The sequence below is a fragment of the Homalodisca vitripennis genome, chromosome 8, assembly GCF_021130785.1.
Source record: "Homalodisca vitripennis isolate AUS2020 chromosome 8, UT_GWSS_2.1, whole genome shotgun sequence".
Lineage (NCBI taxonomy): Eukaryota > Metazoa > Arthropoda > Insecta > Hemiptera > Cicadellidae > Homalodisca > Homalodisca vitripennis.
The window spans coordinates 36,541,340-36,568,199 of record NC_060214.1 but is presented as its reverse complement, the minus strand read 5'-3'; the positions used below and the strand labels follow the sequence as shown (position 1 = coordinate 36,568,199).

The 26,860-nt window shown below is 33.5% G+C and overlaps 1 protein-coding gene across 1 annotated transcript in view; it reads right to left on the bottom strand.

Annotated features, from left to right (window-relative positions):
* The window catches only part of LOC124367561 (parathyroid hormone/parathyroid hormone-related peptide receptor-like), a 113,536-nt gene that overhangs the window by 16,974 nt on the left and 69,702 nt on the right, over window positions 1–26,860 (bottom strand). The window contains 4 exon segments of the mRNA XM_046824494.1: window positions 3,545–3,704; window positions 11,696–11,861; window positions 13,827–13,921; window positions 15,001–15,153. Coding sequence (XP_046680450.1) covers window positions 3,545–3,704; window positions 11,696–11,861; window positions 13,827–13,921; window positions 15,001–15,153 — 574 coding nt within the window.

The window sequence follows — 26,860 nt, the reverse complement described above, 5'->3', positions numbered from 1 at the left end:
GGGACATATAATGAAACTGACCTTACATTTATCTTATGGTTAACCATGATGGCAACGAATTAAATCATAGAATAAACAAATTTGCAAACTGCCTGAGCTCAATGACATCTCTTTTAACACATTTAGTGGTATTAAATAAGACTGTTTTATAGCTTTTACTACTTGTAAAATTTGTTATAGATTACTTAGGGTGGCGTAATACTATCTTTTATAAACCAATACAAACCACTCAAGCGCCAATGTATTCTATTACATAACTTGTTAGATAAATATCTACTACAATTTAATATACACAATTAAGTGTTTTCGTTAGTCACCAGTTCAATTTGCATATAGAGTACATCTGTTAATATTCATACGTGTTGGGAATATTCAAAGCTCTAAGGAAACAAAGAGGTTCAGAGAAGACTTTCTCATTAGCTCATGACCTACTAGATGTGCATAAAAGTTCATTAAATAAGTTAGCCGAATCTGGAGACCGCCAACTTAATAACATGTTATTAATGCTAAAAATTAATTAATTATTAGTAAAACCCTTTTAACTTCCTTAAAATATGGTTCATTTTTCTCTCAATAAATATTTTAACCAGAAAAATCCTTCGATAAATCATTTCATTTTTTTAATGTACTTACCCGTTAAAACCTTACGTTTGCCACTCAATACTCAATTTTATATTAAATATTTAAATTTATTAAATCCAAATGTTCAGACTTTGTGGCATTTACATTAACAATATTGCAAACATCATAGCCATTGGATAATATACCAATTTTGAATATAATTTGAGTAGCTTCTAGGTAATCAGCTTGGATGACGTACTATTATCGTGATATTATACATAAGGTAGGATTGCACCACACCACAAATCGCGTAACGGGCTTTGTCGAGATTGCTTAAAAAGTTTCAAGCGTAAAGATTATTTAATTGGCGTATATTTGTTACTATTAAATTTTTTAGAATGTCATATGATTACTCAGTTCATTTATTTTGCGATTTTCTGATTACTCATTACACTAATGTAACAATTTTCACTAATGCTTAGCTAAATCCACGTGGTGACATTCACCATTCTTGAACTCGATGTTGTTTATTTAGAAATGGAGCTTTTGCAACATTTAAAGTCTACAAATATGTTTGTTCTCTAGATTGGTGCGAACAAACAGAGAGACAGGCAAACAAATATATCCTAAATGACATGTTTTTACCACCTCGAGTAAGCGACTCACTAACCCATATCCAATTATTTAACCTGTAAAACTATTCAAAGAATGTAACGTTTTTAGTAATTTTGATTGAGAAAAAGTTAACATTTAATCGTATTCCTATTTATGAAACCAACGCTTTGAGCGTTGGTGCCTAAATTGGATGCAGAGTAGCAATTACAAAGGTAAATATCTAATTGCCCCCAATTAAGTACAGTAGCTACAGTTCCACTGTCCACTGAACTCAGTTAATATGCCTAATTATCCTCAAAGTTTCTGAATTCCTTTAATTACTTCTGTACTCTGGAACTGCTCTCTAACTTAGAATAATATTTAATCGTGGCTATTATAATTCAACAATAGTTAATAAAATATATTTATTAGTTTCATTGTTTCTACTCTGCGTTATAATCTATTGATTGTTAAATTCAACGATTAAGTGTATGGATACTTTAATAATTATAAACATTTTATTTTTAAAGACCGTTTAATGGTCATATTAAAATGAATCCTTTTTACTTTACATAGTTTCTCTATCGTGAATGTTAGTCATGTCTTAACAATACCCCATGGACTACCTGTGCACCAATATATAAATTAACGTTTCTTATATAGGAATAAAGCTTAGCGCAAAATTTCCATTGATATGTCAGTTTATACTCGAGATACCGTGCGGGCAAACAAATATAAATAAAGCCTTTCCATCCTCTTGAGTGATAGACTTTACAAACAATCAGCAGTTACGTGCTCATTCATATCATGAAGGCAATTGAAATGTTTACCCAGAAACACTGAGTTTAAGGTATGGCGAAGAGTATGTATTGAATGAAGTTTCAAAGAGCTAAATTTTTGCAAAATAATGCAATGCATCATATATACACGGATACAGTTTTAAAAATGAAAAAATACATTGTTTAGACTTACTGTTTTGCAAAGGCCATAGTATATTAAATAATAGAAGTGTGACTTGTTCATAACACTATGGTGTTTGAATGTAAGATTGTGGCACGCTCAATACAAGCTCTCATTACCGAATAAAAGCATACAAAATGACATGATGATTTCGTTTTAGATAACAGCTTAGAAAGATATAATAAAAGCGGCGTTTATTGTTTGAAATGATTTAATAAGACAAGGATTTAATATAACCGCGCAGATTCAAGGGTTTATGATGCATGGATGGCATCGATTTTGAGCCCCTCACCAACATATGTAAAAAAGTTAATAGATTTATAACATCATAATTTATAAAATTATGCACATAAAACAGTACAATATTGAGTGTGGAATATATTCTACTGCGATTTCAAATTAAATAAAAAGAAACAGAAAACTTTGGATATGTTATTATAATGCTTCCAGCTTGACCCAAAAACCGCGTTGTCACCTCCGTCATCCTACTAACTCAGCCGCCCGTCTGCTCTCTTCGAGGAGCCCTGGCATTTATTCATCCTAATAGTAAAAAACTAATTCTAGAAATAATTAGTTATTGTAATGAATCCAGAGCAATGACAGTAAAATACTTTGCCTATGTTTGTGTGCTTACGTGACGATCATATGTTCCAAAGAGGTAGCGTATTAAACTGTGATAAACAGCACAACCTCTTATTGTAATATTGCTTTCTCCTATCATATCATAATTACCATTACCTTTTCAATACATAACAAATTGTGGTATTATAATATATATAATTATATTATTCGAGTAATCATATACACAACGTTCGTAAAACACTCCATATATCTCTATAAGTGATAGATCTTTTTGAAATCCTATACCTCCAGTATATTTGTTATTCCAAAAATGTTTTAACGAGGTTTTTTTTGAGAAAACAAATACCTCCGAGTATTATTATATTGCTACACAGAGCAATGATTGTAGTCCTTCAGAAAGTTCCTTAAAGTAGAAAAATACTCCATTCTGTTAAAGTACTCAGAAATGTGTATCAAGCTGGACTAGATAAACTATTTCTATTTTTTTATGGAAAGACATTTTTCATTATTTAAGTAATTACATAAAATAAAATAAGTTAAATGTGGAAGTATGAAAAATGTCTTTTCAACTAAAACCTACTCACTTCCATCAAGAATACAAAGCAGAAAATTGTTCCTAACCAAAAACAGAATTATAAGATTATAACATATATAAGATTATATCTTAAGATTATAAGATATAAGATTAAAAGAACTTAGTTTTCTTATTAGAAATGTAATGCGTCCGTCACAAAAGCATCACTCTAAAATAAGTAAATTTTTTGAAAGAGGAAACGTATTGCCAACATTTTCAGCGGTAGATAGAGTAGCGTTTAAAATGTTAATAATAAGTAATATGTTATCTTACCCCAGCCTAGGATCACGTAAGCAGTGATGCTCGATGTGTCGGAGAACACCGCAAGGAAGATGAGATTGTGCAGATATATTCCCTCCATCAGGATCCAAGAGTAGTTCACCATGATGAAATACTGCCACAGGCTCACTATCAACTTGCACTGCCAATTATGCTGAAAGTTCCAAACAACAATGAAAGTACTCTGGTAACTTCATTTTGAAGCATTCATTTACATTTTAGTTAAAAGTGGACTGACCAGTTAAAAGATTTTCTTATTTTAGTCAAGTAAGGCAGGTAGCAATTTTTACATTGAACTTTATTCTAAATTCAGTTTCAAACCTTTTACTACCGTAAACAATATACATTATATGGTAAAAAGGATAAAATGTTGCAAACATACCACAGTGTCACATTCATGCATAGGCTACATATTTTGCATTCGTTATTTCCAGTCACTCGCCAATTTTCAACATGTTCAACGCCAGGGTCTATTTTCAAAATGGGTGGTCTCCCAGTTACATGCCAAAAACTCGCCGACATTATAAAATGCCATTGACGCTAAAAAGCATTTAAGAGGGTTTTTAACGCTTTAGGCGTTGGTGCATGTTTAATGCAAGCTGGCAATCTGTTGATAAAATGGACACCTGCTTGCGAAGGCAAGTGTTCATAAACCACCGTTCTATGTTTTCCAGAACGGTAGTTGTCTCTGCCTCTTGTCTCATATCCGTGCACGTCACGGCCCCTCATCAGGGTACATTTGGACATACAGAATGAAACTGTTTCCAGGATGTACAGACAGGGCAGAGTCTTTGAAGGCTGGTCGGCACGACTCTCTCAATTTTGCAATTATTCGAATCACTTTCTTTTGAAGTTTGAAGGCTCTCATAAATTGATTGTTTGCACTAGAGCCCCACAACACCAATCCGTAGGTAAGATGTGGGTAAATCAGACCATAATATGCCGTCATCAGTACTTGACTCAGGGCAGTATTTGGCTAAAGTCCTCATAACATAAATGCCGGAGGCTAATTAGGTACAAATTGAGTCTATGTGAGCATCCCATGTCAACCCTTGAGTCTCCCGTGCAGTAGTGATGACTCCATATCATTGACATAGACCAGGAAAAGAATTGGACTGAGTATGGAGCCCAGAGGAACTCCATACTTCATTTATAGTGGTGTTGAAAGTTGGTTTGATATTTGAACCACTTGGGTTCTGTGGCTTATGAATGAACTGAGCCACGAAAGAGGCACTCCTCGAATGCCATGCGATTCCAGCTTGTCAAGCAGTATATTATGGTCAACACAGTCAAATGCTTTGGATAAGTCGAGAAACACACTTAAGGTGGGGTTTCGACTTTCTAATCCCTCTACAACTCTTTCGACTAGACTCACTACTGCGTCTACCGTCGATTTGCCCTTTCTGAAGCCCCATTGGTCATCAGAGAGCTGGTTGTGACTATTAAGAAATCCAAGCATTCTTAACAAAAAGACTTTTTCAAACATTTTGCTCAGAACAGGCAAAATGGAGACAGGCCGATAGTTATTGATGGAATATGGGTCATCCTTTTTGAAAATAGGAGTTACTTTAGCCATTTTCAGGAGTGAGGGAAAAACTCCTGTTTGGAAAGACAAATTCACTAGTTGAGTTAGGGGGCTCAGAATGTGTTGGGACACTTTTTTATGAGCCACATGAACATTAAATTAAGATCGGTTGATTTTTTAGCTGGGAGCTGTTAGATAATTTCGGTTAGCTCTTTCTCAAGAACTGGCGCAAACATCATAGATACTGCAGGGCACTGTATCCGGGTTTGGGTAACTTGGAGCTCAGACGGCCGAGGATCCAGCCCACAAGCAACAAATGCAAAAAACCCGTTAAAGTCATGGGCAACCTCGGCTTCGTCCTGCACCAATATATCAGGTATTCTGCATTTCAGGTATGTAAGGAAACTCTCCAGAATGGTTCACTAAGGTAAATAAAATACCGATTTATCACTTATTTCTAGGTATGGATGTAAAGGAACGGAAATCACTAACCGCAAATATCGAGTGTGCTGAGGGGGATGACTATTCTATTGGTTGGTACTCCCTTCATGGTAGAGTGTGCTGGTAGTCTAAAAATAAATGAATATTGGTTCCACCGACTTTTCTTGCCCGCTTTTTAACAGAGGATGAAGCTAAACAGAGCTAACCTCCTCTTCTTCTAAGGTAAACTGAGATAGCCAGCTATCCTTCATAAGAGGATCACGACAGGGGTGGCTCCTCTCAACACTAACCTTACCCTTCCTGAATAACTTGTCAACTCAGGAAGCAAGGGCAAAGCGCCTTTTAGGACTAAATGAAGTGAGATTGAAGATTGAAACGAGAGTGCACTCGTAGAACTATATCGGATCCGTGTAGTAAGTTTTAAATGGTACTGTTAAAAGTAATATTTTTAGATTTTAGTCAATTGTTATATACGTGATTAAGAAGGCATTCATAGAGTCAATTAAAGTTGTAAATTTAACCATCAATCCAAGTTCTATATTGTTGCAAAAACCTCATTTTCTAAAAAAGATATTTTAAAATACCACTTAAAATTCTTGAATGAGAAATGATAGATGGGCTTATAACGCAGATCTCTCAGCATCCAGGTATGTTCAGCCATAACCATACTGAAGGACTACGATCATACAGGAGTGAGATTTAAGGGATACATTTCGAAGTCTATTAGAATTGGAAGTGATTGGAGACGTCTTAAGTTGTATGTCAGAGTGCTCAGTCAAAGGCGAGTGTGCTGATAAAGGTTCTTTTAGGGTTCAAAGAGTTGATCCCCCTGCTAAAGAGACGAGGAGTTAAGGCTACGGCCACACTCACCGTTTTTGTCGCTGCGTCAGAATCGCAACGATAGGAGAATCTCTGTTTAGAATGGAGTTAAATGGGAGCCGGCCACACTGGCCGTCCTGCGACGACGGCAGCGATTCGAACGCAACATGTAGCGTTTTTCGGTCGCTGCGACGAAAACGCAGCTTATGTTATCAAATGAAGGTGGCCACACTCGCCGTTCCTGTCGCAACTTGTCCCTCCCCACTCTTCTTACTTCCTATACCATTTCAGTCACCTCACTCTATTTGTGACCTCTTTGACAAGTGTCTTCTTTGTTGTAATAATTCTATTAGTTAAAATGTTTGACACCGAACTATTTATTAACGAGGTGAGCATCCGTCCTCCACTTTGGGATCTTAAAATTAAAGGACTACAGTAAACCGTGATTTAAAATCTAAGCTATGGATTGAGGTGGCCAGGATAGTGCTTTCGAACTGGGAGCAGATGACTAATGAGGAAAAAAATAAAGAAGGTGAGTAAAATTTTAGTACTTGAAATAATAATGAATTTATTTTCATAAAAACAAGACCATTTACAAAAAATAAGCAATGACTGAAAAACTAACCTAACCACATTTTCCAGTAATTGTGCAAGTAGAGAGAATATTTAACTGCTTAAAAAAATTTACTCCAGTCTTCCGTGAAAAATCGTAATCGCTCCCTGTAGCGTACAAAAATAAAATGTAGGACTGTAAGGTTTTACAGAAATTACTATAATTTTAGCACAACAATTACTAAAAAACTATCAATGTTATGCACACATTACATGAAACTGAACAGCATTGAATATTATAAATAAAAAATAATATAAATATGATGTGTTCATATCTAAGGGAGTTTCAGTTTATAAAGCAGTAATGTACACTTTTATCAAGCTCATTTACAAAACTTTCCTATATTATTAATGGCATACTTAAGAGTAAGTTATTTAAATCATGTCAAATTGCCAAGGAACGCTTCCAGCGGGGGATGTGAAATAATTGGCGAATCTATCGCGGATTGCTTTTGCAGTCAAAGGGGCGCCGCCAGTGCCCAACACGGGTATGTCTTCTAAAGGACAAGACAGGGTGTCCTTCAAACTGAAAACCGTCTCTTACACGTACAAAGTTGTGTAAAACACATGCGGCTTGAACAACCTCTACAACAAATTCTGAGTTCCAAACAAATAGCACTATGAAAAACTCGCCATTTGTTAGCAAGTAAACCGAAAGTGCATTCAACAAATCGACGAGCTCGTGAAAGCCGATAGTTAAACAATATTTTTTGTGTGGTTAGATTTCTTTTAAGCATATGGCCTAAGAACATGTTGAGTCATTGAGAAAGCTTCATCTGCTACAATGACGAAAGGCATTGGGGTGTCATCTTCAGAATCAGGCAATCTTTGATCATTTGGTATACTAAGTTTTCCCTTAACTAGCAGATTGTGCAAGGCAGACTGTCTAAAAATATTAGAATCACTATTTTTTCCGTAACTACCAATATCAATTGCAGTAAAACAATAGTTTGAATCAACCAAAGCAAGCAACACAACAGAAAAAAATTGTTTGTAGTTGAAATACTCCGAGCCACTTCCTTGAGGATTCACTATTCGGATATGTTTTCCGTCCGTCCAAGGCTCCCATGCAGTTTGGAAAATTTGCACGAGTATTGAAGCCCATTGGCACAATTTCTTCCCATTCTTCGGTATTTGGCAGTTTCATAAACTTTTCTTTCATAGTAGCCCATAAAACCGTGCAAAGTTTCTCTGATGAGTTTACTTATAGTCGATCTACCAATTCGGTATTCAAACGCGAGAGATCTGAAACAGTGTTTCCTGTAGCAATAAACCTGAAACAAATAACAAAATCTGTAGATATATATTTTATCTCACAGTAATAAGACACTGTGTTAGTTGTTCAAGTTTATTATTGGGGACTTGAACATAAAACCCAAAACCCCCCCACCTGAAACGAAACAAATCTAACTTTTTGGACTTTTCTGGTTGGTTAATGTAATTTACATTACTAACATGGTATCCTTGATAAAGTATATAATTGCATAAACTGTCTTTATTACAGTAAAGGAATTGCAAAAAAAAATGGAGATCACTACGAGATTGTTTTGCGAGGGAGATGAAAAAACTTGAAATTACCTAGTGGCAGTAGCCAAAAGAAGAAGAAAAAGTATGTGTACTTCGATCAACTGCTGTTCCTCACTGCGAACAACCACTGACAGGAGGTAAGAATTAATAAGAAAAATATTAGCAAATCTGTTAACCTAACCTAACCTAACCTAACCTAACCTTTTTCAACTTGTTTTTTTTAACAGGTTTAACTTGTTGTAGGTAAAAAAATTTGAGAGTTTAACTTTTATCCTGAACTCAATGGTGAAGAGCTATTTTCTTGCAGGACAACCACCAATGTTCCTGATGAGCAAAACCGACATTGGAAACGAAAATGCGGCTACTGAAGAAAACAACGAAGATTTGACTGAGGTAGTTGCTTCAGAACCAGCAACACCTAACCAAGTAGCGCCAACCAAGCAGCGCCTAACCGTATCAACAAAAAATATCGACAGGACTCCCTTTGAAATGGCCGTACTTAAACATTTGACAAATGCAAGCAAGCCAACGGATGAAGAAGAAGAAGCTGATAAGCACTTTCTACTATCCTTTTTGCCTATGTTAAAAAACCTTCCTGTTGACAAAAAATTGTGGGTTCGGATGAAATTTTACGGAAGTTATGCAGCAAGCCTTGGCAGTAGAACGCTATAACCCTCCCCTGCATTTTTTGCCCACTCAAGTCACCAGTGGCAGCAGCTACCAAACGTCCCTAATCATCCCCAATATAACTACCCTAATTGGACGGATGCTTCTCCAAGAGAGCGCCAGGCTAACATTCAGTCCCCTACACCCTCTGAATCGCTTAGTAACAATAATTCGGATGTGTTTAGTGTTTTTGAAGAATTGTAATTGGACTGGACACCTTCATTGCAAAAGTGTTAATTATTTTTACTGCATTATTTAAATGTAAGATTACATAACCTCTTGCATTACAAATATTACTTGTTTGATTTGATATTTTGCTATCACATTTACCTACAACAACAAATACAATTATAATCTATTACAAATAACTATTTAAAGTAATGGATTTAAAATTATAATAACATGAAAATTTGTTCTGAGGTTTAAGTGGTAGAGACGACTGAAACTTCGCCTCCTTAAATTTTCCTTTTCCATTTCAATATAAAGTAGGAACGTGGATTAATTGATAACGTTGAAGCATTTAATATATTTTGTCAAATGTTATTATAATATCAGAGTAATTGTCACATTTTGTTACGTACCTCAAAGTTATACAGCTAAGCGTTCCTCTGCTGGTATACTCAGACGTAGTCTGGTGTCTTGTTTTGACAGATCATCTCTCACTAGAGCTAATAGTTCATCAAACGATGTGGCACTCATTCGAAAATAAGAGAAGAACTTTTCATTATCATTACGCAAAAAACTCATTAATGTATAAAACTGGCCTTGGCTCAAACGCACTGTGTTCATTGGATGAATACCAAATCTTCTCTTTTCTTTTCTTTTTCAAATAAGATCTAACAGCTAACACTAGTAATAAGTCTGCTTCACTTAGAGAAGACATCTTTGCCACTGAGATCTGCGTTTTTTGACGGCGAGTGTGGCCCATGTCTGCGATTCTGACGCAAACGTCATCGTCGCATTGCGATTCTGACGCAGCGACAAAAACGGTGAGTGTGGCCGTAGCCTAAGGAATAAGTCTCAGAATGTCACAGTAATAGTTCTCAATGTCTATATCAGGTTATAACAAAATATTAGATTTTCCTTCGTAATAATAAACTGTTATTTATTTAATGGTAAATAAATAGTTATGGAATATTTCCTTTAAATTAAAATTGTTAAACAGTTTAAATATAATACTTATATCCAAATTATATCTATTTATAACTGTGGAAACATATATAAATGCTATTTTACAATAATTCAACCGACAAAGCATTGAAAGTATAATTCGAATGAGAATACTAATTAATTGTGTGATAGCTGCATCTTATAGTGCTGCATAAGAGTATTTGCCTATGACTATTTTTATAGCTAAGCGCACTTTGTAAGTAACAGAATACCTAAGTGCTTAAATGTAATTTATGAAAACTGATATTAGGAAATAAAAATAACATGATATTGCTCTTTTATCATAGGAATCACTTCACCTTTACCAAGTTCTCCCTTACAATAAGCGAAATTATTTTTTTAATCCAAATATTATTTCTCATCATAAAAATAAACATTTTCAATCTTAAAATATGTATTAAGATATTTATTAACTATATTAGCAATCTCAGACCGAGTTTCAATACTTGGTGACAAATATGGAACGTATACATACAATTCAAATCGTTAAATAGAAAAATTGCTTTTAAAATTACTAAAAGTGTTATAATTAAAATAATAGTCTGTAATTGGTTATAAGATGGAAAAGCAATAAAATTTACCAATAAAACGATAAGAGATTGAGAAGTACGATCAGTTACAAGACCTTTTTACGACATGTTTTATTGATTTGCGATGCGAGTCGCCGCCGTGTCATTATTGTATCGGAAATCGGAGAGAATTCCCTTTAATATCCTATTTTCCTTATACTTTAATAGCATCGGGTGTAAAGACGATCCTGTATTAGATGATATTAGTATAGACTTGTGGTTATGCATATATGTCCAATCATTTCTATGTGTACAAAAATGTCAATGTGCATACAACTTCTCGCTATAAAACCATACCAAATTATTAAAAGTCAAACAAACAACTTTATACATATATCCACATATAGCTTTATTTATATAACTTTGGATACGTGTAGTATGATAAATAACAAAGAAACACATTCAGTTGCATAGAAAGTCATTATGATATCCTTTGCTAGTATCAGAAACTATGTATATTTGTATACATCATTATTGCATTAGTAGAGCCTTATAGTATAATAGTAGCAGAGCTTCAAATCGAGTTTATATACGTTATTTAATGATGGAGAATTACAGTTTCTACTCGACTCAAAGGGAGAATCTGAGGAACTATAGTGATAAATTAATTACCAATTAATGATAACATTTACACACTTAAGTGGTTTTACGTTAAACTGTAGATTCCTTTTATTTTCAATACTATATTTATGAGTTAATAAAAAAGTATTTCATAGCCTACAAACCCTTGAGGAATATTTAATATAATATATCTATATAATTATTAATTTCTGACACTTTCCCATACACTTCAAAATATTCTTGAATACATATTACCTTGTTGTCATGGAGGAAGTAAGCTTCTCCTTGAAGGAAGGCCAGGTCTGACGGAAGGCCGACCCCACGCACGAACAGCGCGTCCTTCAGCAGAGAAGTGAATGCTCTCATGATGAAGGACACAAACAGATGCATGTGCAGCTTGTTACGGGGACACCGCAACTTCCTGTGGGAAGTTTGGGTTGATTACAGTTGGTGTAAAATGAGGTCTCATTACCTCAATCATTAATATACAGGGTGTACATAAAGTCCTGCACGGGTATAATATTTTCTGAACGATAACAGATAAAGAAACAAGATTTGGTACATCAATACTACACCTAAAAATCTACTTTTTGAAGGAACTATCAGTTTTCTGTAATATCATGGGGACGTCCCGCAAGGAGTCAGAAGGAAATCTTAAATAGGAGCATAGGTCAATATGGACATCATTTTAAAGGGCTTATCTAGCAGAGTTTAATGCCGCAAACCGCACTCAAAAAGATTGATCCAGTACAAAATGGCGGCTGTTCAAAGATTTTACTTGGTTACATTTTATTAGTAGCCATAACCCCAGTAAAGCAAAACTGCAACCAAACGAATACTGCAGCTAACTACTACATTATGCTTGTCAGTTGTACAGAAGTGAATTATGACATTAGTTATCCTGAAGAGTTACAAATTTGGTCCTAATATATTGATAACGGGGAAAACCTGATAACAGTAACAATTAGAAATCTCAGCGAACTATGACGATCGGAAATACTTCCTGTTTTCATAAAGTGTTGAACAGTTCTCCCTACAGTTGTTCTAGAAATTGGCTGCCTCTCGTGAAAGTAGTCATTAAATAAATGGCATGCTTCCTCGTGTGATCGTCTGTTATTTCCCCAACCATCATAAGAAGTGTTATACGTTCACGTTCGTCAAGCGACATAGTGTAGTTGAAGAACTACAAGCAATACGACAAACTCTTTTGTACTAAAGCGCACTGATAAAATGGATGGACAGCACTACTAAAACAAGAAAACTAGAATAGCCTACTATGAATAGACTGGCTAATAGGAAAGTCCTAACTGCGACCCAAAGATAAGAGATTTCTAATCGTTACTGTTATCAGGTTTTCCCCGTTATCAATATATTAGGACCAAATCTGTAACCCTTGAGGATAACTAATGTCATAATTCACTTCTGTACAACTGACAAGCATAATGTAGTAGTTAGCTGCAGTATTCGTTTGGTTGCAGTTTTGCTTTACTGGGGTTATGGCTACTAATAAAATGTAACCAAGTAAAATCTTTGAACAGCCGCCATTTTGTACTGGATCAATCTTTTTGAGTGCGGTTTGCGGCATTAAACTCTGCTAGATAAGCCCTTAAAAATGATGTCCATATTGACCTATGCTCCTATTTAAGATTTCCTTCTGACTCCTTGCGGGACGTCCCCATGATATTACAGAAAAATGATAGTTCCTTCAAAAAGTAGATTTTTAGGTGTAGTATTGATGTACCAAATCTTGTTTCTTTATCTGTTATCGTTCAGAAAATATTATACCCGTGCAGGACTTTATGTACACCCTGTATATCATAATGTGTATCATAATCAATATATATATCAATAATAATGTTATTGTAAGATGGATAATTTTTAAGAGCCATTACAGGTCAAGTTTTTCTGACTGAAGTTTAGAAAGCCACATTTGGAAAGCTTAAATTCTCTGATTAAGAGAGTGAAACTTGTTACAAACCAAGCTACAGTTTATAGGTTAGAAAATAAGAATATAAGATTTTTCATCAAGGATTGTTACATTTATGTATAATGCGATAAAACATAACAAAAATAATATAACCCAAGGAAAGAAATTATTTTATTATTATCTCGTATTTTGGATAATAACAAAACATGAAACGTAGCAATAGGATATTAATTATAGATAATTAGAGATAACTCATCCAATGCCAAAATTGAGGTACGGTAAAGGAGAGCGCTCGGACTGCTATATGTGGAGTGAGAGGCCAAGTAGCATTTGGACTATAAAAATCATTAACGTGGCGTAGCCCTAACGTCGGAATTTAAAACTAACAAGTTATCAACCGGATCCCAGAACATCACGTCCCTGTACAACTAATAAAATCAAATGTATTATTTTACTTACTTAAAAGTAGCAAATATGCAGAATGCAATTAGGAGTGTGGCAAGAGAGACTCCATAGCCTATTCTTGACACTGTCTTCACTGCCGGGACGTATTGCTGGAATAAATAAATTATTCATAAACGATTCATCATAGTAATTAATAATAAAGTAATGACTCAAACATTTCTAAATGCTTTACATTATATATCAAGTGTGTGGCGACAAAAGGAATATTTGCAGTTATAAAAGGCTTAGAAAGTGAGATGTTTTTACAGTGAGATGTTTTGCCTTTCTACATCTTCGGTCCTTTGTAGCCATGGTGATCGATGATTTCAGTATTAAATTAAAATAGACAAGACTACACAAACACACACACACACACACACACACACAAATCCTATAGTGTTACATACATATCCTTCCATATCCTATTTCAAACATATATCATTATACATTCAGTTCCTACCATGGTTTAGTAAAATTTTTAATTTCAGCCAATATAAGTATCAATCTTTCATAAATTTTGAACGGGATTTTCTAAAAAACCCTTAAAGAAATGCCTTTTTGTAAGTGAGTGAAATTTTAAAGCAAAAACTACCCGGTTTTCAGTCTTTAGTTTCTCCAATACATATTAATCAAAAGTATTTTTAATATATGGCTTGTTAGTTTTAGCCCTCTCATAGAATCTACTTAAAACAATATTGACAAAAATTGCATATTTGAGTATCTTCTGCAAGTACTTACTCAACTGACATTACAAATACAAATAAAAGTACAATATATTTTTTTTTAATTTTTATAAAGTACCTAACTTCGAGGAAAGTTTTAAATAAAACCTTATTTTATATTTCTTCGTTACTGAGTTGCCATACTTCTCTTAGTAGAATATGAAATTGTATCTGTGAAATTTGTTTATATACTTTTAACAAAAAAGAGCTCATTTGATACAAAAAGATTAATTTATGTTTCAACAATTATAATATATTGGCGCAGAAAACACTCAACATTTAACTTTTGTAAAAGTATTATCATTTATGGAAATAAATGATCATACAACCTAGTAATTAGTTTAACCTTTATTGAATTGATCCTTACTTGTAGTTATATGAGGTATAGGTACTTTAGAGGTGTTATTTTTCGTAAGTTTAACAAAACGATTACCAACTCCCTTCCCGATTGTTTAACTTAGACTTACTGAAATCAGTGAGGAATTATGGAGATCGGGGAAGCGGATGACAACTTTGGTCATCCTACTCGTGTAACACTGGCTGTAGTTAGTCCAAGTGGCGTTAGTGTGAGAGTGAACGTACCAGGAGCCTTCCGTCGTGCACAGCTTGGTCGCCATTTTCTGGAACATGGGAATACAGGTAGTGCCAACAAAACAAAACAAGAAAAATAAAATTAATAAGTTAGATTATTTCATTTACGTTGAAATCCTGTAGAGATAGTGTTCATAGTATATCAGAATTACCGATTTCATTTATCAATCCTCCTATGAGGCTCATATCGCACCTTATCGTGGATTTTTTAACCTTATATCGATCATTCTAGTCGTGCATGGTGACGCACCAGAGATCTGTTGTTTCAGAAATTGGTGTTCTTTAATTACTCTCCGTGACACATACCAGTTGCTTAGGGGCGTCACTAGAAAGGATGTAGGAGATAGCTATATTAACTACTGTGGAAGGAGATACACAGAGCGAGGTGGTACATTCACAAATTCCATGAGTAGATTGGATTGAATTAAATAGGAATTAATATTTTAGACATTAGCTGATATTACAATATTCTTAGTTTCTTGTACTTACTATATATTTTTTTAATATTTTTCATTACCTTAGCAATTTAAAACAGCAATATAATTATGATTTATTAAAATAATACAAGAACGTAATTAAATAGTCTGTTAATATAAAAACTGATTACGTAGGCCCTACTGAAAAAGAATTGGAAACACACATTTTTAATACGTTTCAGTGACAGTGGACATAATGCTTGAAAATATTTTATAAATGTAATTAGTGACTTAACAGAAAGAATACTAGTATTGTTTACTTGGTGCATAATGAGAAAAGTTTACAGCTAAAACGTTGAATACGTGCTGACATGGATAGCGTCCCGAAATCGATATACAAGGGTTTCAGAACATTCAACTTCTAGGCAGGAATTTCTAATCTGTAACTCTAAATTGTTTGAATTAGCTAGATGAAATCATCCAGAATATATATTCCAAGTGTGTTCTGATAAAAATATTCTATGCTATTAGAGATAATAAAGTAAAATTATGTGTAAACAAATGCTTTTATGAATATCTCATGTCTTCTGTCTTTGCATTTTAGAATATGTATATACATAATTCATTTTCCGTGAATACTAAAATCAATGAAATATCAATATCTCTTCATATATTTATTGCGGTTTTGTATTAGTATGACCTTCCTTTAAGTAATGGTATTCTTACGCACATTGAACGTATATATATATATATATATATATATATATATATATATATATATATATATATATATATATATATATATATATATATATATATATGTATGTGTATATATGTATAATAGCAGAATGTGGTAGACGGTATTATGAATAAGGAATAAAACAGTCGGGATAACGTGACAAAGCCAGTCTAACGTAATGTGGACGTGTTTGCTATATTTCCTCGAAGATTCATGCATGGTATGTTTAATATCTCAAATTCTGAATATACGTGTTAAAAGCTACAGCATAGTATTAAAAATATGCTTATATATGAGACGCTGCTAAAATAGCGGTCCTATAACCTAGTAATTTAGAGTAATATTTTTATAAGCTCAATTGAAACCTTTTGTTGCCTTACAAATCTTACAATGAATATAAAAAGTCATCATATATCTATGAATAAAATTTTTGCATACATACCACAAGAAATCTCACATAAAAATACAATTTACTCATACATACATCCATCAATTTTCAAATCCTTACATCTCCAGCAACGGTGTCAGTATTATTGAGCAGTCTCCCATTCGTATGCCAGAAACTCGTTAACATAATAAATTGTTTGTGACACTAAAGTGTTTTAAACAAGTTTAACGCCTTGGGCGTTTGGGAACTTCTTATAGAAACTGATAATTTATTGATAAAATTAGCACCTGTTTACGAGGGCAAATGTTAAAAGACTAGAGTTGTTTCCGCAATAAAGAGGAACGGCAGACTTAACAGTTTCAACTTTTTGAAGGATTCCTCACAAGACTCTGTGTTTCAACAGCTTTTTTAAGTTTATACGCTCTCATGAAATAATTGTTTGCTCCACAAAACACCAACCTGTAGATGAGGTGAGGTTAAATCAATCCATAGTACGCTGTCATCAGGACATGAATAGTGCAGTATTTAGTTAAGGATCTCAAAACATAAGTGCCTAAAGGCAAATTTAAACAAATATGATCAATGTGATCATTCCAGGTCAATCTTCGTCAATGAATATTCCCAGGAATTTTGAACAGTGTACTTCTTCTAGTATGGTCTCTTCTGCCATCAAAGTTGAGCCATCATTCCTGTCTACTGATCACGAAGCAAAATTTTAAAAAAAAAATGGATTTATAGACATTTGTTTTAAGATTGCGGCTGTTGAAATCCTAGATGCAGTTGTTGGTCTTATTAAAAGTCTGCTGTTCCAGACTTGATTTTGATTTGCTACTAAAACAGAGAGTCGTGTCATCGCAGTTGTGTCAATCAGTCTCGTGCTGAAGTGATGACCCTATGTCATTGACATATGTAAGGAGAAGCACTGAACTAGGGTGGCACCCTGTAGAACTCCATAGCTCAGCTGAATTGGTTCAGAACATTTGTTAGAAATTTGAGCAACTTGTTTTCTATGGTTTAGAAATGTTCTGAGCTCTTAGAGAGGCGCGTCACGGATGCCATGTAATTGCCGAGTGTTCAACACAGTCAAATGATTTTGTTAAGCCGAGAAACACACTTATTGTGGAATAAAGACGTTCTAGCCCCTCTAAATCTTGGTATTTCTGAATTAAAATTGGCCATAAGAAAACTGGTTCCTCTTGTTCAGAAACTGAAGCATTCTCGCTAGGAATAGTTTTTCAAATATTTTGGTCATTGCTCGCAAAATTTGAAGAGGCTGGTAATTATGTGTAGAATAAGGATAAACGTTTTTGTGAAAATTACTTTTGAGGGAAAACTCCTTGGTTTAATGACTGTTTTAAGAACCAAACAGACATTAAATTTAGATCGTTTGATTTTTAGCTGGAGCTGATCAACGATTCTAATCACCTCATCGTCACTAACCGGTGTCAATGACATTTAGGTTGTCGGTAAGTGCCTCCGCCTAAGGTGGCTCCGAGACCCTATTAAATAATGCAACTTATATTAACTGGTAGATGAAAGTAATATTATTAACTTTATTTCAATTATATTAAGTTTCCCGCAGACCACCTCTTATCTTAGGTAGAAATTTATCAATATACATTTATATATATGAGGAAATAACAAGTGAGATCTCTCAAAGGCAGAACAAAGAATTATGATGAGATGACTTAGGCCAAAAATAATCTTATACAAGCGACTTTACAAAAAATAATAACATGTCACAAATATACGGCAAATTACAACAAAACAAGAATAACGACGAGAGAAAAAAATAAGAATAATTAGCACAAATAAATAACCGGTAAGCGTTATATTAATAAATAATATCAAGAGATATTAAATGATCTTTTAATATCGCAAAAAATATACTGTGAAAGAAAATTATACTATTACCAACAAATATACGAGTCAAATATAATCTTTTAGTGACTAAAAACATTTAACGGTAACAATATCTATTGGTATGCGTATGTGAGGGGAATACTTAAAAATCTAAGCACAGTAAACTCACGTTCAAAGCTGATTTTTATTTCATACACAACTAGACATTCTTTCATATTCTTTTTTTAATAGACCATAAAAATATATTTAACAATATAAGGTATGTAATATTTTATAAGTTTGCGGTAAGTTTGCAAAATATGTCCAACGTTTTGCGTTTTCTAAATAAACACAATTTTATAAATGTCATTATATTACTTTCTGAGGTATAATTTGTAAAAAGTCTTTTATTTCATTTTTTTATGTATTTATCCGGTATAAGAACTTGACTACTTTATAAATTTGTATTATTGAACGGTTTATACTGGACTAAAATATAAGCTCCAGTTAACCTCCCACTTAGTGCAGAGTCTTCAGAGAATCTGACGACGTAACAGACATGACTCCTGTAATCTGGAGTTATGTTCGTCTGAATAGAATAAAAATATAGTGTAATGTGGGTAAATTGATATTCTTATTATCTCTTCATTTGAACTCAATTATTACAATTACACCATATTTTTATATTTAGTAATCTGGGTCTCTTATGTAAAAACGATGTAAATTGTTTTTTTTGAGCTCCTCCTTCATGGAATTTTTTATCTCTTCAGAAGAACATGACTCTTGGATCTATAAGTCAAGTCTGTATCAGCGTCAGAATCCAGACGCTGGACTGGAGCTGAACTCAACATTCATATTGATTCAACCCTTCCTACCACAGATAGGTACGTTATGTGCAAGACTCTTGACCCAACCTACTAAAATCCGTTGATTAGCCTATCATAGAATATCCTAAATCTAATCGGAATGAGCTCAATTTTTGCTCAATTAAGGGCAGTAAAACTGATGTTTGAAAGAAGAGATTCAGAATCCCCTGCACACTTCTACTGAAACGGTTTACCCAGCATAAGCCTTTTACCAAAACTTCAAAAACTTAGGTCAAATTTTGATTGATTTATTTATTACTGGCATGATATAGTATAATTATAATAACAGAAACTAAACTAAGTAGCAAAGTTTTTGGTAGTGAAGTAAGGCAACTATAGTATATTTAGGTCTGACAGAGCACGTAAAACCAGTAGTACAACATTCTCAGTCAAGGGGATATAGGTGCAAACTCTACAAAATCTGCCTTATTACACTTTTCATATGGCCTACACTACATCACGTGTGATCAAACTGCGTCGATGTATATGGTTTTTATTTGTGATGTTTTAGAGGATAGCAATGGTTTGTTTTGATTAAAATAACTTGGGAGGCCAATGATAACCAACTCGTCGCAGGCAAATATTCTCTTAAGGAATACAAGCAACATTTTCAATTTTAGGAATGCGTATAATGTTACCTTATATCTTGTCTTCTCAACGGAAGCTTTCTTAAATTCTAACTGAGTCAATATATCCTGTTACTACTAACGATCTTCATCACTCTCCTTAGACTTCTATTGGTCATATGGAAGTTCAAAGGTTGCCAACGACAAACATTATGTGTCAAACTTCAGTAGATATTGTAATGAAAAAGTACGAGCTTTTCCTACGCTGCTGCTCTACAGCCAGATGAAAATATCCAAGTAGTAAATGGAGGTTTTGAGAAGTTCATCACCGCTCACTCAGTGCATTGTAAAGCAACGTACTCAACTAAAAAGAGTTGGAAATGTTATGTTTCCAAGACATGTTTTAGTGACCTGGATATGGAGAAAAGGATGTTTGACAGAATATACAAAACTTGTTTTAGTATAATTTACTATACAAGTTTGCACAATCAAGGCTCCAATGCAAGGTAAAGTTAGATGAGGGTTTCCGGTGGATATCTCAATGAAACTGAAGAAGCTATTCCCAAAGAAATGTATAATTTTTGGAATTTTGCCAAGTCAAATAAGTCCTATGTCGATGTTATAAAATTTATGCACACGACTGATGTAGATGCTTAAGATCATTTAGACAAGTGCAAACTATTTGCAGATTTTTTCATCGGTCTTCATTTTACTGTCTCAGAATACTTACCTGTGTTTTTATGATAATATTGAGACTTGGTCGGGGTGCTCCTGTAAGAAAAAAAGGATGAAGAAGAAGTTGGATAAACTGGACTCGGAAAATAGCGATGGTTAGTTGGGATTCCCTCCTCGATCCTTAGACCTGTGGTGATCTACTTGCATCCCCTTTAACCATATACAATGTGTCGCTAGCAGCAGTTGTCTTTTCTGACATTTTCAAGAGTGACCCGGTTACACGAATAGCCAAGTCAGGAGTACCAAGAGAGAGGGGTAGTAAACAAAATTTAGGTTCAACCTAGTTTCATAATTAAATATAGACAAAAAAGATGCTTTTTCAGGTCAATAAAACCGAATTCCCAGGATGCATTTTCCCTGGATGGTCAGTAACAACCATTCTTGTCCTGTTTCAAAACTACGTCCAGGAAACCTTTGAGACCTTTGACAAAGTGGATCATACACTTCTTCTGAACAAGCTAATAGGACGTGGAGACAATGTGTCTCTCCTGCAGTGGTACTTCTTGTACCTTATCAGCAAAAGGATTTTCGTCGAATATGAATCAACACACCCGATAAGTTAATCTCAACATCTAGAGTACCGTATACACGCTCCATTGTAATAATTTCTTGTTAAATTAATGTTTTAATTTGTTGTAGTTGTTATATAATTTCTTTGTTGTTATAATTGTCTGTAAAATGGTAAACTGTTGACATAAATGAAAATAACCAACAGCAGTTTAGTGGAATTTTGTAAGCAATCAGTAAACTATTGTTTCTATCAGAAACTCTGACCAACTAAAGTTGATAACAAATTAATAGCTTAGGCAAACTATGTTCAATAGCGTAACCATAACTTTACATTGGCTTAACGGTATTTGTTTTGGTAATTTGTAGCATGCGAACAAAGTTTATTGTTTCATACCTATGTGCTTTTGGTTAAGTATGGTTTAGTTTTATTTATGTACTCTAAAATTGAATATCTTTACTAAGAAAGAAACATGAAGCTTTTAAAACAATAGGTGTAGGTTATTTATTACTAGAATACCTGCAGTAATGTAAATTGTTTTAAATAGAGAAAATCGTCAAGTTGGTTTCTATCATGTTTTATTTCCACATCATACACATACGAATATTTCATTCCACGTATATAAAACCGGAGTGTTATTTAAATCCAGAAAAATAATTTTGTAAAATGCAAGTTCATCCATTTATAACAGTAACTTTTTAAAATTTATAATATGTTGATAAAATTAATTTTCTCATATAACATTTATTTTAGTAATAATTATTTCTTGGTTTAAGAAATTTTATGAACTATTAAACCACAACCTTTACGGCAGAAAAATAGCAACAATCATAAATATGATTTTGACCAAGAAAGTTCTTGTCTGCTGTGGAAACACTTTTATATTAATATTTGTGTAAGCAACTCTAAAACCTTACTAATTCCATAAAGAAAGCAACGCAGAAAAACTAACGAGGCTGATCATTGATTTTCTTTCTAGAGAAAATTTCCCTAGAAATTTCAATAAATCCTAAGTTATTGATTATACAATACACATTGGCAATCCGCTCCTGAACTGTCATGTTTCAAACAGTTTGAGCCCTATTGGTTATAAAGAGTACTTAAAATGACTGATTAATCTTGTAGCAATACATTTTCAATACTGGAAAGGCTTGGTATTTAGGCTGGAAAGGGCTATAAATAATTTACCTCAAATTTTTAAGAAACGGAATTTTCCAACTACAGAAATATGACGTTTCTAGGTCTGTATCATCACAATATTTTTAAATGTAATCCATAAGGTTACGCTTTAGGCTAATGAAATTATCCTTTTTAACAGTGATTCAGAAAAATGAATTTGTTACACAATACTGTTTGGGCTTACCTTAATATTTTTTACATATTTGTGAAATAACTTATCTAGAAACCCTCCCCCCTCTTTACCTAAGCTATTAACAAAACTGGGAAGTTTAAGTGTATTTCTAGAACCTTTCAAAACACAAATGTTTTAACTAATTTTTTCAACAATTGTAATTGTCTCCCACTAATTTTACTGGACTACTACTTGTAGCAGAGGAAACCCAAGGTAATAAACACAGCTAATTAAATTTTGGCCGAGTAAAGTTATAGTTCAATAACTGAAAATCAGTAAACTGTAGTAAAGGACGCAAGGATTACGCATGGCTAAAAACCCGCGACAATGTAAGCAATTTGAGACAGGAAAGCTTTTAAATTTGAAGAGGAGAGCAGATACCACTCATGGACACGTCATTTTGGTGTTGCTGTGGTAAATTACGGAAATCCTGTAATCTTTTGAAATTCTATGTCATCAGCAGTTTACTTTTACCTAATGTTGTTAAGATCGAAAACAGTTTTTTCTTAAGACCTAAACTCATTCAGCTTCATGTCTGATAAGGGAATGTTAGACCAACTCTTAAATCACATTACACATTTTTAAAGCAGCGTTTCTGTTATGTACTGGGACATATAATACAGAATAAATTAGTTTTTAAAGCTACCAAGCATTTTTCCCAGCTATACAGGCATATAGTTAAGTAATATATAGCCTATGCTTACTTAGGTAGTCTGTGCTGTGATTTATCCTGTTTGGAGACTTAAGGCATCACTGCCTAATATACAAGTGGTCTCACATAGTAGCAAATATGTGGAATATTTATCAGACAATGCGAGACTTCATTATGAGATGCATTCAGAGAAAATCAGTAATACTTATTTGGTGCAGTTTTTTTAAAAGCTTTACTTTACTGGAAATGTGACAACTTTTAAAAATGCATTTTTGAAAGTAAAATATATCTCCAAACACTTTGACGTTAGTAAACCTTTCTTGAGTAATTGAAACGAATATTTATAAACGTAACTGAAAGATGTGCTGTAAAAGTCTTCTTCAATACATTGAAAGACAAGACGAGAGACGGTAAATTTACAACTTCCCCTTTTCCAGCAAAGCACTTCAACTTTACGTCGCTAGCTTCTCACAATCCGTCGAGATGGTTTCAATAAGACGTCTCATAAAACCAAATTCCTCTTATTTTTATTCCTTTATTACAGTGAACGATCATTATTAACAGCTGATTTAACTGAGATTCATTCACAAATATGTACGTACTGTAAACTAGTTTCTTACGGGAATTCTTAAATTAATTTTAATTAGGAACATAGAAATTTAGCATAAGAAAACTAACTACACAATAAAAAGGTAGGAGAGGTACTTCTTGAACGCTATGATCACTTTTTAAGGTTTGGTAAATTTCTGAACAATATTCTTTCTTTAAACTACTAATTACTGTTTAAATATCTCATATATTATGGTGAAATCATTAAATTATCTTTTAGTGTTATATCCAAAGGACACAAAACAAACCTTTGGAGCACTCTAAACGGTGGCCACTCATTTATTCACAGACAGATTTCCATGAATATTAATTGAAGAAGTTTCAAAGTGGGAGGTTCTTATTAATATTCAATAACTATTATAAACTCAATATCTTGAAATCGTTGTATCATTTTTACGTCAATATGAAAGTACCTTCATTTGGAACAGTATTAGTAAATGAACTTAAAATGAAAGGATCCAAGAATTAATCATTCAATTGAGTTGACCAGTCTTAAAAAGGAATCTCAAATATTAAAAAGGTCTATTGGAAAAATCTAACATTGCTGGTCTGAAAATAATGACATGAAATGGGATTTAGCCAACAGAAAACCTTGTTAGGAGAATTTCATTAAGCGCAAACTTGTTGAGGCTTTATACATAAAATTAGTGGATCAACCACTAAGTCATACTTCGGTTGAGTTTAGGACTTTAGGTTTAAAAGACTTTAAAAATAAAGGAACGCCAACAAAAAAATTCCAACACACACCATAATACAAAGGTCTATGACCAAAACTTAAGTCGGAAGCGGCTGATTTTACCCCTTCCTCCTCCCGACTACCGCCTCTTGTCTCATTGTTTCAGATCACAAGTCATGAGGAATACAAAAAGTTCTGACATTAATTTTATTGTTAGTCTCCCACTCCCGCCTGTGCTGGTGTGACGTGTGATAGTGCTCTTGAATTTTTGTGCTCATGACTTACATTATATCCAGTGACAACACCTTCCTTCATGTTTTCCTGTCTGAACTCTAAGCATTTGTTTCGGGCATGTTCCACCCATATTTTTTATCTTATTATTTCTTTATTTTTCCGTTAACTAATTATAACATCAAATGACATGGAATGGCAAAAGTTCGAAACCCTATTATTCTTTCAAGTTCTATTCCTTTTCCAGTTTATATCAATAAAAATTGCTGGCAATTTCTGTAAATAGTATTTAATTTCCTGAGCGACTGGATAACGTATTCACGAGTATTTTTCGCATTTTCAATCCAATACGGAATGGAAATCGATTAAATCAACTAAAAAGTACACACAAGTAACAATAATATCTAAAGTAGGGCCAGAAAGCAACAAAGTAAATTAAATTCTTTAGCAAAATACGTTATTTTTAGATTGTACCAGTTTAATGGACTTAACATGTTTCCACCTAAAAATAAACGAGATTTTATTTATATTTTTATTGTGCTCAAAGTAATACAAAGTAGCAATATATTAATATTGTATTAAAAATATTGTTAATTTCTCTCATCAATTGTTTATTTTATCAGGACCACCTTTGTCACTTAAATGTACTAAAGTTAACTGAGTTAAATGTACTTAAAACTAATATACTCACAAAAATTTTTATATATATATATATTCTTAAGTATTATTGGAACATGATTTGCCTTTACCCGTATCCAGTTAACAACGGAAGAGAAAAATGTTAAAATCTGTCATTGCCAATCCATGAGTTTTAATATGACGTGTTTTACACAAAATTAACTCCCGGCTGTTCAACCTTTCAACCTACAAAACATTTTGCGTTTTACTAGGCTTTGTGGAAAGGCTTTGTGAGCTGTATTATGTAACAATGTAGGCTTAGAGAAATAGTACGATCGTTAATATAATGATCTTAACTCTACTATGCACACGTGTTAAGAAACTAAAAATTGCTTTCGATTTATTAGAGAATTCCGAATTTGGGGAGAATAAAGAATTTATTTAGACTTAACTTACAGATGTTTATAGCAATTCAATTCTTTGATTTATCATAAAAATACTTCTTATTAAAGAATAATGAACTTTCATTTCAGAAGCTGAAATAATACATTTTGTTGCTGTGAATCGTGCAATGTGTAAACAACACAATACAATGAGCAGGGAAATAATATATTCCAAACGTAAACAATAGCAAACTTGAAATATGTAAATTAGGTGACTATTGTTCCACGTGTAATCCAAGGAAAACACTTTCAACCGACTCTTGTCCTTATTCGAGCAGATTTTACAAATAATACATATTGTATATATGTATATATAAATTTAAAAGGTGTATTTATTTTGATCCCGAAGTTTATATCTAGATTAAAATTACTAAGTATAATTACAAATAGTAAAAAATACATATACATGAAAAAGAACCTTTCAATCATAAGAACGAATTTTATTTGATTGTATTGAAACGGATATAAAACCAGCATGCTTAAAGAAAACATATATACAACAGGGATACCATTAATTTAGTGCGCCAGTTTTCAATGTAGTGTTCACGAGTGGTTACTAGACTGTGAAGCGGTAAATACCACCATAAAGGAGTGCAGTAAAGAGAAATTCGTTGGCAGCGAATTCTTGTTATTAAAAGCAGATGCTACTATCTCCGTGTATTAGACAATACTAATATTTAGTCTCATACTTGGCGTCCATCTTTTGAACTTCTCCTTCAAAACTTTCGTGATACGATATCTGAAACCCATAACACAAAATTTAATACTTTGGTATTATCTATAAAAACTATTCAAGAGGTGCTTTAAATAGCGCTTGAATCCAATCCACCGACTGATCAATCATTTGCTCAAGGCGAATTCCCGTCGGATTTGAAGATTTCCAAGGTCATTCCAATCTTCAAAAAGAACGATCCTTACATTCTAAGGAAAGAACAAGACCTTCGACCCGCGGTGACGGTGGATGATTTCTTTTTGGAAGAAGCAGACTCCATTCAGTTCCTTGGCATGTACCTTGAACGGGGGCTGACATGGGACGGTTACACTGAAAAACGTTTGGTCTAAGGTTGATTCGGGAATTTATGTCCTGCACAATCTT